This window comes from Elgaria multicarinata, chromosome 22 (assembly GCF_023053635.1).
Source record: "Elgaria multicarinata webbii isolate HBS135686 ecotype San Diego chromosome 22, rElgMul1.1.pri, whole genome shotgun sequence".
Classification (NCBI taxonomy): Eukaryota; Metazoa; Chordata; class Lepidosauria; order Squamata; family Anguidae; genus Elgaria; species Elgaria multicarinata.
This window is the reverse complement of record NC_086192.1, coordinates 1917067-1930029: the sequence shown is the minus strand read 5'-3', so window position 1 is coordinate 1930029 and position 12963 is coordinate 1917067. Positions and strand designations below refer to the sequence as shown.

The following is a 12963-nucleotide window of genomic DNA, read 5'->3' as shown; positions in this document are numbered from 1 at the left end:
TCGTGAACAGAACTGAAAACATGGGGGGGGGGAGTTAAAGGCTAACTAACCCCTGTTAAAACAAAGGGTAGCCAATTTATTGTGGCAGGTATTTTTCATGGGCTAGATGAAGTGAGGTTCTAGACCAACCTCTGCCAATGACACAGTATCCCGTAACTCTTTGTTTACAAAGCCTTCAGCAACCCAGGACTGGAATATTTAAGAGACAGCATGCACTGTCTCTTCTGTTGCTGTGCCCAATTGCTCGTGGTACTCATCGTAGCGGCAGTGCTCACTCTCTGGAATTCCTGACCACTACAAATTCTTCCGGGCGTTCGGCACAATACTGAAAACATTATTTTTCCAACAAGCATCCCCAGGAAAGTAATTTTGTCTTCTGTGTACAGTAATAACATACATTATTTAATTTATGATCATAGCCTGGTTGTTTTGTGCATCACTTGGAAATGTCTTTGAATGGAAGTGATTCACAAGGTGCTGAAATAAGTGACAGCTAATCAGGCACATCTGATTTCTGAACTGAAATTGGAGACACTTTGTTCGTTAACAGCCAAAAAGGAAGAATAAATTTCTATCCACGGAGGAGCTCTGTCCCCTCTGTATGAGTTCCTGTTCTGGGCTCCCAAGGAGTGACAGGCAAACTCATCTACAGAACACTGTTTTGGGCTCGCTTAATTCTCAAGCAAAACTAGATGGCTTCTCTGGGCACTTCGGAAATGATTAAAAGGAATAAAGAATTCCAGAGGTGCTGACAACAGGAACTCCAAGCTTGGTTGCTCCTGCTGGCCGGCAAACTCATTCCTCAGATGGGAATGAGGCCAAACAAAGCCCAAAGAAGGGTTGGGATGGCTTCACCCGAATTTTGCACACACACATGAGCAAGCGAGAGTACAACTGGGCTGGCCTCCACTGACACTCCAAAGCTGCCGCTTGTTCCTTGGGCAAACTAAAATGCAGAAGAGAGAAAAACACAAGCAGGAGAGAGAGAAAGGAAGGAACTGAACTTTGCAGTACCAATCCCCACCCACCCTGTTTGGGCCTCCAGCTGGAAAGGCAAATGGTCCTAGCAGCCGAAGGGTTAATGCCATGCCCCCCCCCCAGCCCTCCCCACACAGCAACCCTCAGACAAATAAATTATTTGCTAAGTAACCAACTGCTGGTCGGCGCTGGTGAAATGCTGGCAGGAGAGTCTCAGAAGCTGACCGACTCTTGACACGTTCTGATGAGGTGCCTGGCTGGGGCCATGCCAGAGAGAGGCGGATGAAATGGCCCTTTGGATCATGGCCTTCCTTGCCCTCGGCCTTCTGGCCTGGTGGCTTTGGAGGCACAGGGCCTTTGTTGCCAGCTGGACCTGGGGCGAGGGGCGACGGTGGGGCGCCACAGAGGACGAAGACGGGGCCGGGGACAGTTTTGGGAAGGCAGGCGGCTTGCCGCTTGGGCAGTGCCGGCTTTTCTGCAAGCCTTCGGCTCTGGCCCATGCCTTGGTCAAGACCTTCTGGCGATCCGCTGATCTGGACGCCCGACGGTGGTCCTGGAAGAGTTGGCCAAACCTGCAGACCGTCGCTCAGCTCCTCTGGCCCCCAGACTGGCTGCCGGAGTTCTCCAGGGACCATCTCCGACTGGAAGACGGCGGCATCGTTGCCCTGGATTGGGTGGTCGGACCGTCAGCCAGGGGTAGGACAGCAACCAGCGCAGCAGATTCCGCAGTGCTGCTGGTGGTGCCAGATGCTGCCGGCCAGATCACTCGGAACGTCCTCCAGCTGTGCCGGCTGGCCCTGCAGGAGGGCTATTACCCGGTCATCTTCAACAGGCGCGGGCACAACGGCTGCCCACTCTGCAGCCTGAAGGTGCAGCCGTTTGGTGACCCGGCAGACCTGAAGGAGGCCATGGCCTACATCCGCTTCCGGCATCCCACCTCGATGCTCTTTGCCGTCAGCGAAGGCTCCGGCTCCGGCCTGTTGCTCTCCTATTTGGGCGAATGTGGGTCATCCAGCTACCTGGGCGGGGCGGCCTGCATCTCACCCGTGCTGAAGGCCCAGGACTGGTTCGAGGCCAGCAGCATCCCTTGGTGGTACGAATGGGTCCTGCTCATGTTCCAGAAAAGACGCATCAGCAGGTGAGTCTTTGCCAGGCCTCCGGTCTAGGCTTACCTCCCATAACCTGGGGCCCTCCAGGTGTGTTGGACTGCAAGCCCCATTGTCCCCAGCCAGCAGGATGGGAGTTGCAGTTCAACACATCTGGGGACAGCTGGCCCAGGCAATTGCTCAGGCTTGCTCCCCACCTCTCCAGCAGTAGAACCGCTGGTGTGTCAAGAGGTGTGCAAACTCTCCTTGATCTAGAGATTGTAGCTAGGGGCGTGGGCGGGTGTGCACAGAGCTGATTGCACAACAAAAGGAAAACTCAGACTCGTGCCACGAGGCAGGTGGTCCAAACCCTGCTGCCAGGGAAGCCGGATTCTCCCAATGTGTATTAGTTAGGCAAATAGGCTATTAAGTCCTTATTTTCCCATTATTTATTTTCAGGGAGGGGCACCTTAACCACTGAAAAATATAATCAAACAGCTCCTCTTGGTTTGCAAAATTACATAGGCATTGCCTACACATTCAAGCACGTCAGGGCTAAACTACACGCTGTGTTAAATGCATTGCACATAGGTGATCCTAATGGTTTTATTTACTCTGGTGACAGCACATGAGCTCCCAATCCAGATTGGGACCACTGTGTATTGGTGGGCAGTTAAACCTTCCTTCCTAGCTCCTTTTGTCCTTTAAATTTGCCCTCACACTGGGGCTAAGAAAAGAAGAAACTCCATTGGCAGCAACCAGTCACCCATAAGGACTAGTAACTTGCTTTTATTTTATTTTTAAAAAAGCAAAGCGTAGATTCTTAAGGAGTTGGTTCCTGCAACCAACACCACATGCGCCTCCTGATGTTGTGCAGACTTCTACTGTTATTTTCTACTGTTAGTTTTTCCCTACCCTGTGCCTGCTTACCCTTCCCTGTACCTGTTTGCATTCTCTTCCCCTCCTTATTGTTTTACTATGATTTTATTAGATTGTAAGCCTATGCGGCAGGGTCTTGCTATTTACTGTTTTACTCTGTACAGCACCATGTACATTGATGGTGCTATATAAATAAATAATAATAATAATAATAATAATAATAATAATAATAATAATAATGATTACAGCTTTCTGCCCATGACACCTTGTTTTGCCAATGGGACTACCGACTGATTTCTGCCTGGATCAATTTGGACCAACCAACGCTCTCCTCCACCTTCCAGACCGTTAGCTATGCAGGCTGGGGCTGATGGGAGTTGAAGTCCAAAACATTTGGAGGGCACCAGTTGGGCTTCAAATGGTCCCATAACCCACCTTTTTGTGTTGGGCTTGGGAAGGAATCCGGAACCAATCAACCTCTTGCCAACAGCTAGAATTTTGTTCTGAAAACGTTCTCCCTCCCCAAAGTAACTCTGCGTCCCTCAACCCCTTCTTCTAATCTCCCCTTTTCACATCTTCTGTTTGGAATTGCTACCTAGGTACCCAGGGATGCTGTTGCCATGGGAACCTGAGTGATGTATTTATCCCCAGGTGCTCAGATTCCCACTGGGTTGCTACAGCCATAGAGAAATCAGTGGCGCATGTGAGAGAGCCAGCAAACAATGGCCCCCACCCCAGCACTAAGCCCCACAAGTAGGACACAATGATCTCCACCGACTCTGCGATGCACCACTTCGACCTTGAAATGCATCCTGGGTGGGGTTCAGAATTGCCCATGGGCCCACCTTACCTGGTTACCTTCATTAGCTAAGGCTCTTGGCAGGATTGAAAAGGAAGCAGGAAGGGGCTGGCTAACGCTGCAGCTCACGGGAGGAAGAGGCTCTGCTGTGTGGTTTTATCTTGGCTGTGCTTTTTGTATCGTATTTTGTATTGTGTTTTTAGACTGTTGTTTTGTTTTATTATGCTTTTCACGGTTTTAATTTTTGCGAACTGCCCAGAGAGCTTTGGCTATTGGGCGGTATAGAAAATAAATACATAAATAAATACATAAACAAACAAGAGGCTGGCTAACCCTGCCGCTCCCAGGGACAGTCTTTTACGGATGCCTTTTGCTCCGTCCTTCTCAACTCCTACTGAACCCACTGCTCCCCTCTTGCCCTCGCTTCCCCTTAACCCGCTACACCAGGGCTGCCCATCCCTCCAACCATTCCACCTGACCTGGTGTCATCCTTCCATCTTATTTTGAGGTACGCCGAGGCCCTGAAAGAGGCTGTGGAGATGGACCGGGCGCTTGGGAGCTGCTCGCTGCGAACCTTTGAAGAAGCGCTCTTCTGCCACGGAAAGAGCCAAAGCCCCTCCTGGGAGGCCTACTGGGACCACAACGACCCACTGAGGGACGTGGACGAGGTGGCCGTGCCGGTCCTGTGTCTCTGCAGTGCCGATGACCCGATCCGGGGCCCGCCAAACTACACGCTCCCTTGGGAACTCTTCCAGAGCAACCCTTACTTCTTCTTGCTGCTGAGTCCACACGGTGGCCACTGTGGCTTCTTCGGAAAGAGCCCCCTGGCCTCTTGGGGAAACGCGGTGACCCTTGCGTACCTGCGTACTGTGGCGGAGTTTTTCCGCCTGGAGGAGAGGCTGAAGGAAAGGCCCCGCCGGAGGAGTTTGGCCACGCAGCATCACCGCCGGCGGGGCACTCTTCAAAGCAGAAGCACTTCACTCTCCTCCCACGGGACCTTCAGCTGGCAACGGTCGTACACCCGGTAACACACACACACACAAAAACAACAACACATGGAGAAAACCTGCCAGGACAACAGAAAGTGGGATCAGAGACATTCTTGATGTCAACTTGCCTAGATCACGTGGGTTCATTTTGCACTCATTTTAGGTGAAGGGTGAGAGATTGAAGACGGGGTGGGTGGGAATAAAGGATTTGTTGACACGGCGCATCATCGAATGATGGGATTTGTTGCCATAAGAGGTAGCAACGGAGACAAATTCAAGGAGAGGGAGGTTAGTCCGGGCTACCAGTCATGATGGCTACATGCTGCCTCCTAGATCAGAGGCAGGGAGAACGGGAGAGAGTGGTCGCTTGTGTGTCCTGCATGAAGGGTGTCCTGTTGGGGCATGTCGCTGGCCACTGCAAGATACGAGATGTTGGAGGACACAGATCTTCAATCTGATCCACCACAGTCCCTCTTAGGTTTTTACAATGCAACCAGAGCTAGTTCCTTCAAAAATGCCTTTTCCACAAGGCATCAATCTTTGCTTGCAGTCAAGCACTGGGTTGGATTCTGTGGCATTGCTGGGGGTTGAAATCAATGTGGTGATCACTAGAAGCCAACATGGATTTGTCAAGAACAAGTCCTGTCAGACAAATTTGATCTCATTTTTTGATAGGGTAACCTCCCTTGTCGACCGTGGGAATGCTGTGGATGTCATATATCTTGACTTCAGCAAAGCTTTTGACAAAGTACCACATGACATTCTGATTAACAAACTAGCTAAAAGTGGGCTAGATGGAACAACTATTAGGTGGATTGACAGTTGGCTACAGAATCGGACTCAAAGAGTACTTATCAATGGAACCTTCTCACTGGGGAGAGGCAACGAGTGGGGTACCGCAGGGCTCAGTCCTGGGCCCAGCGCTCTTCAACATTTTTATTAATGATTTGGACGAGGAGGTGCAGGGAATGCTTATCAAATTTGCAGATGACACCAAATTGGGTGGGATAGCTAATACCCTGGAAGACAGAAACAAACTTCAAAGTGATCTTGATAGGCTGGAGTTCTGGGCCGAAAACAACAGAATGAAATTTAATAGGGATAAATGCCAAGTTCTACATTTAGGAAATAGAAACCAAATGCACAGTAACAAGATGGGGGATAATTGGCTCAGCAATACTACGAGCGAGAAGGATCTTGGAATTGTTGTAGATCGCAAGCTGAATATGAGCCAACAGTGCGATATGGCTGCAAGAAAGGCCAATGCTATTTTGGGCTGCATTAATACAAATATAGCTTCCAAATCACGTGAGGTACTGGTTCCTCTCTATTCGGCCCTGGTTAGGCTTCATCTAGAGTATTGCGTCCATTTCTGGGCTCCACAATTCAAGAAGGACGCAGACAAGCTGGAGCGTGTTCAGAGGAGGGCAACCAGGATGATCAGGGGTCTGGAAACAAAGCCCTATGAAGAGAGGCTGAAACAACTGGGCCTGTTTAGCCTGGAGAAGAGAAGATTGAGGGGAGACATGAGAGCACTCTTCAAATACTTAAAAGGTTGTCACACAGAGGAGGGCCAGGATCTCTTCTCGATCCTCCCAGAGTGCAAGACAAGGAATAACGGGCTCAAGTTAAAGGAAGCCAGATTCCAGCTTAACATCAGGAAAAACTTCCTGACTGTTAGAGCAGTACGGCAGTAGAACCAGTTACCTAGGGAGGTTGTGGGCTCTCCCACACTAGAGGCCTTCAAGAGGCAGCTGGACAAGCATCTGTCAGGGATGCGTTAGGGTGGATTCCTGCATTGAGCAGGGGGTTGGACTCGATGGCCCTTCCAACTCTGCTATTCTATGATTCTATGGTTAGCGCAGGCAGACTGTTCAGGCCAATGGAGAGGTTGAGGTGGATATCCGTAAATTCTAACTGCAGCGCCTGGCCTACATACGCACTTGCACATAACTAAGAGAGTGGAATTTGGGAATGGCATGTACCCAAAGAGGAGGAAACATTTAGCTATGTGCAACAGGAGGGCCTGGGAAAGGAGGGCTGTTTCTCCCATACACATGGTAGTAACGCACTCAAGTTTGTTATGGAAAGGACTCAAGAGACAGGGGCCTTTCTATCTCCATGCATGTGGGTTTCATAGAGGCACCTGGGCCATATTGGGAAACAGAACACTGATCTAGACAGGCCACATAATAGAATCACAGAATTGTAAGCGGCCTCTAAGGCCATCGAGTCCAACCCCCTGCTCAATGCAGGAACCCACCTTAAAGCATCCCTGACAGATGGCTGACCAGCTGCCTCTTGAAGGCCTCTAGGGTGGGAGAGCCCACAACTTCCCTAGGTAACTGGTTCCATTGTCGTACTGCTCTAACAGTCAGGGAGTTTTTCCTGCTGTCCAGCCGGAATCTGTCTTCCTGTCACTTGAGCCCCTTGTTCCATGTCCTGCACTCTGGGAGGATTGAGAAGAGATCCTGGCCCTCCTCTGGGACAACCTTTTAAGTATTTGTGTTTGCAAACATGTGCAGTGTCCTGCTTGTGCACACTTGACTTCCCCCCCCCCCCGAATTGCACCTTTTCCAAGAGGACAGCCCCAAAACATTTGTGAACTGGCCCTTGCTAAATAGAGCTTCCCAGGGAACTGGGAAAGAACAGGCTTCGAATGAACGGAGAATGAGCGTGGAGGCCCCTGTTACAAAAAGAACTGGGTAGGGAAAAAGTGCCTGATTCTAGGAGATAAAACTGGCAGGTCTTGGCACAGGTCGGGAGCTTAGGAACGGAACACGGATCCAGGCCTTGGCGTCTTGTGGGACTGTGGGCTTAAGCGCTGGTGCAGGGTGGCTCACCCCAAACATGGCACCCTCTAGACGTGTCGGATGCTGGGAGTTGTAGTCCAACACATCGGGAGGGTGCCAGGTTGGAGACAAAGCTCTGAGCAAGATGAGACCACCGGTCTTGCCTCGGTGTAAGGCCATTTCCTGGGGGAGTCTTCAGTCTTGTTTCAAGAGGTCAGCCAGTTCTACCTGAGGAAGAAACCCAACATTCGGAGGGACTTGGGGCAGGCATCAGCGGTTAGCCCTGCTGGGGGACAGGGCCCACCGCCCACGGATGCTGCCCGGCGACGCCAAGCCCCGTTCACCCTTTGTAACAAACCAAAGCTGATGCGCCATCTACTAAAATTACTTTATTACAGCTCAATTTTTTAAAACATTTCCTTTGCTATGATACAAAGGATACTTACAAACAAAATATTACATATGACCTCTTTCTCGTAGCTCCCCGCCCCACCTCAAAACAACTGGATAACAGCTTTAGATGCACAATCTATACAATTAATACAGGTTATATATGAGCTATTATGTACGTTTGAACCAGAAGAATACCGGAATACTGACAAGAATTATCGTACAAAAGCAGCCCCCTGCCGCCGAGAGCTCACAGCACGCTTTGCCCGTCGAGGAAAATGCACACCTGTAGTGGGGGGCGAGGGGGGAGCCGGGATTCATCCACGCTTAGCCATGCCAAGCTGGTGTCTCAGGCAACGGCCATTCAGGCCGCAGGGACACACCTGTTCCTTCTTTCTACCTGCGTGTGACCAACCTGCTGCGGAGAAAGCTTAAAAAATATATATCTAAAAAACCAACGTTAAAAAAAGAACCAAAACTGGCAAATGCGGGTTGGCAGCCAACGCGATACACCTGAACAATAAAACAGATAAAACCCCCTGCTGGCATGAGCTTGATGAGCGAACGAGCTTGCTTTAGGGTAATTCTGGCTCAGTCCCTCTGACTTTTCGCTTGAAACCCCCACACTCGCGTCTGTCCCAATCCATTATTACAATGTGAAAAACTACAGGCTGCTCTACTGGCTCTGGGATTTCCGTAATGCTTTAAAGAAATCTAGGGTTAGGACTTGAACCACAAGGCATTCGGGCAGAACCCTGTCTGGTGCAAGGTGTTACAGCACTACCAACCCAGGCACAAAGCGCCCCTGAACCTCTTCCTTTCCATTCTTAAACCCAGAACAAATCCTCTGGCTTCCTTCCTTCCACCCATCACCTCACTTCCTCCACAAAGTCCTCTCCCCTCCCCCCCAAAATCAGGTAATTCCCATTTCACTGCAGTAGCCGCGTGCGGAGCGAAAAGTAACTGTGCCAAGCGTTTGTTCTCATCCCAGTTCACATCTGCACAAGTACAGGTGGGCACCTCCTTTTCTACAGAGTCTTGTCGTCAATTGGCAAAGGGCGCTTGCTACCACGCCTGCTTGGTTCCTTCCTTTCAGTCGACGGACTGCCGAGGTGAAGAGAGTGGACTGCCAAAAAAATTAGTTATAATGACCAGACGTTTGCATGGTAAGCTGCAAACAGAGAATGAAAATGGGGGGATTAAAAATCATCACCACCACGTTGTAATTTTAATGCACACAATCCTTGTGCAAAATGGGAGTGGAGGAAAAAATAGTGACAGGCTCATGCCAGAAAGTCATGAAGCCCAAGGGATGGGGAAACGTAATTAAACAAAAATTAATAAATAGAATGTCCAGCTGGCTGGTAGAATAAGCCAACCTGGCTTATGCAGAGAGAAGGGGGGGGGGATTATACATTCAAGATGCTTTTTAAAACTGGTTTTACTCCAAGCGGGATAAACTTACATTGAAGTTGTGTTAATAGTTCATTAGAAATCAAGTCTCGGCTTTTGTTTTTAAAATATTCTTCACATACAAGCAAGCTTTTTTTTAAAAAAAGTCAAATGTACACTATTTATACTTCTCACGCTTGCCAGAGAGGCCTTAATTTAAAAAGATGTGCAGTGCACCACTTTCTTTGACCATTAAATTAGAGGAACCAGGCATGTTAAGAGACCCCAACCTGATGCAGAGAAACTCCCCCTTGACACTGCTCACCTTTGCATTGCTGAATGGTTTGGACCTCTCCCCTGGGAAATGCATCCAAAGGACTTCAAGCAACACAAAAATGTTAAATTACTTTTAGAAGGGAAACACGCACACACTTTAGTGTTTTTACAACCATTTCAGCCACTGTAGTTTCTTTACAAGTAGTGTTAGGTACTATTGTTCTATTTACACAAAATCCACTCTTGACACATAGAGGGCAATAGGTAGGTGGTGGGCAAGATGGAAAAAATGAAGGGACAAAATTGGGGGGTGAGAGGGGTTGGAGAAAGAAAGGTACACAATTGCTAGCTGTGTACGTAGATGCACACACTCATCATCCACTTTGCCCTCACTGTTTGTGGTCCATCACAACTCATGCAGCAACACACAGCGTAGATGAGATGGAGGTCAGCTTTCAACCTCCACACACACACACACACACACACACACACACACACACACACACACCCTTATGGGATAGGGGAACTCATAGAATGATTTTAGTTCCGCCAAATTTAAAGGCAATGCCAACACGCCTCAATGCCACATACGTAGAAATTTTGACGATGCCTTGTGACAGTTGTTACCCTGTTTCTCCTTGCCCCTGTTCAAACAGAAAATGGTTGGGGCGGGGAGAGAAGTTTTTGTAAAAATAAAACAGTGAATATTCCTGCCTCTGAACAAGGCGAAAAAAGCTCACTTCCTTCCAACGCAAGCTAAAAATACTGTTTGCGAACTTCACCTTTTGGTCCTGATGTTCGGCTGAGCTTGGAGTTAACACAGAAATGTGTGGCATTGGTTCCTTCCAATAGCTTTTTTCTCCCCCCCCCCCACCATTTAATTCAGAAAGGAGGATTAGCTCGCCATATTCGACGTAAGCAGTTTCATTTTTGCTGTAGTGAAAATCTCTCTCGGTTGATAGTCAATCAATCATTTTTGAAAATGAAGGCTGTCAGACCTTGGTGTTTTGAAGACTTCAAAGCGGCTGTGAGAGCGGTAAATCCAAACACCCGGAGCCTTCCCCCACGCACCCCTGCTGACGGAACTTCTGCTCTGGCAGAAGTGCTACACGCGATGGCTTAAAGGGTAAAAAAGGCTTTCTTCTGGTTTTCCCTTTGATCTAGGAGATTTTCTTCAGCTGCCCCCTCCCCCAACCTGCTGCCTCACCAGAAGTCTATCGGAAGGAATCACAGATTTTTGGGGGGCAAAAAGCTGCATAAGTTTTAAAGGATAGGAGGCTTCCTAAGTGGTGTGTTTTGTAGTTTCTTTTTTTTAAAATATATATATATATTTTTGACGAAAGTGTGTTTGGAAGAAAACTGCCAGATAAAGAGTTCAGGCAGTCGTGGGAAACAGAGTGTCTCGGATTGGAGGATGCATCATAACAACTGATATGCAAAGAACTGGATAGCAAAGAACTGGTTACTATGGGGATGTGAAGAACTGGGAATAATGGCAAATACCAGGAAAAATACAAAAGATTCTAGGAAAGGTTCCTTAGACCTTTCCACAGAAAAAAATGTCTGCATCTGATCAATTACAGAAGGTTTTTGATCAAAGTAATAAAATGGATGATCTTGGAAGTAACCTTGGAACTAAAATGGAATCCTTTGAAAAAAGAATGGATATAATTTTTTTGGAAACAAAACAGGAGATGACCCAAGAAATTAAAAATTTGGACAATTCCATAAAACAAATAGCAGTAGAGGTCAAAGAAATTACTGATAAGGTTGAAGTTTTAGAGAATAAAACTGAAGTTTTGTATATTGAGCTCGAGAGAATTAGATAATTTGGTCCTGCTGGAATTAAGAGAAAAAGAATACTGCCTGAGATTTAGAGCTTTTCCAGAATCTGATGGGGATAGCAGAGAAAAAAATCATTAAAAGTTTGGCAATGTTTTTGGAATGTCAAGAAGATTATATAGAGCCTGAAAATGATAGGGTTTACAGAATAAATTCTACACATGCCAGAATAAAAGGCATTCCAAGAGATATGGTGGTTCATTTTGTTAGAAAGATCAGGTTCTCCAACAACATTATTCTACCAAAATGAAGGTGGATAAGGAGATAATTATTATGAAAGAGATACCTAACAGAATATCACGTAAGAGAAAAGATTATGCATTCCTGATGGCAATTTTAAAACAGAAAAAGATTGATGGGATATTCTGGAAGGTGTAATTTTTACCCTCAAAGGTCAGAGATTTAAGTTGAATTCAGTTCAAAAAGTGAAAGATTTCTCTGAAAAATTCAAAAAAGAATTGGACAAGATACAACTGGAAGAAGATGATCCTCCAGGCGCCACAGGTGCCACAAGTATGGATTGAGTCATGTTTAATTTATTTTTTTCTTTAATATTAACCTGATTATGGATTACGAATATCTAACATGGAATATTAATGGAGCGAACACTCCACAAAAGAGGGGGGAAATTCACTATCTGAGAAAATTAAAACAAGATATTATCTGTCTATAAGAGACTCATATTACGAAAAAAAGATATAAAATATTTGGCTAATAAGAATTCAGGTGAAGAATTTATTTCAGCAAATATGAAAAAGAAAAATGGAGTTGTCGTGTATATTAAACCACATTTGAATCCAGAATTAGTATTGTCTGATGAGCAAGGCCGATTTGTAGAAGTAAAAATTAACTCAAATGGATCTACAATTATGGTGTTGGGACTTTATGCTCCTCATGAACATAAAGCAGAATTTTACTAAAGGCTTATAGATAGTTTAACTGGTTTTCCTATGATGGTTGGTGCTTGATGGGAGATTGGAACGGAGTGATTTCACCGCAAATGGACAGGACCTCTTAGAAAAATATTAAAAGCCACCAAGTTAAACTTCCAAAAAGTTTTTTTGATTTGATGGACAATTTGGGACTGGTGGATTTATGGAGGCAGAAAAATGGCAATTCAAAGGAATATACCTATTTCTCAGAGGCATAGGTCTTTCTTAAGAATATATATGATTTTGACAACTAGAGTATTTGTTACTAAGGTTCATAAAATAGAGATTTTACCCAAGTCTTTTTCAGCCTACAACCCTATACTTATGGTCTATAAAAGAAAAGTAAATACTTTTAGATGGAGATTAAACAAAGCTTTATTTCAAAATGAAACTATCTTGGATGACTGTAAAAGGAAATTAAAAGAATTTTTCAAGATGAATTAAATAAGGGTACAGATATGAGAATGGTTAGGGATGCAAGTAAAGCTTTTACTAGAGGTTACTTTTATACAACAAAGAGAAAAGACAAGAAAAAACACAAAATGTTCTGAAAGAGATTTTAAAAAAGAACTAAAGAATTCTCCTGGAAAGATAAACATTATTCAACAA

General features: G+C 46.4%; 1 protein-coding gene across 1 annotated transcript; it reads left to right on the top strand.

Annotated features, from left to right (window-relative positions):
• Positions 1-1280: 1280 nt before the first annotated feature.
• Positions 1281-4769, top strand: ABHD15 (abhydrolase domain containing 15). Its single transcript, XM_063146780.1, has 2 exons — positions 1281-2116; positions 4250-4769. The coding sequence occupies exons 1-2, from the start codon at positions 1281-1283 to the stop codon at positions 4767-4769; spliced, it is 1356 nt and encodes a 451-aa protein (XP_063002850.1).
• Positions 4770-12963: the final 8194 nt, after the last annotated feature.

Coding starts and splice junctions, on each gene's coding strand:
- ABHD15 (XM_063146780.1), top strand. CDS start 1,281: ATGGCCTTCCTTGCCCTCGGCCTTCTGGCCTGGTGGCTTTGGAGGCAC. Junction 2,117..4,249: donor CAGAAAAGACGCATCAGCAG/GTGAGTCTTTGC, acceptor TCTTATTTTGAG/GTACGCCGAGGCCCTGAAAG.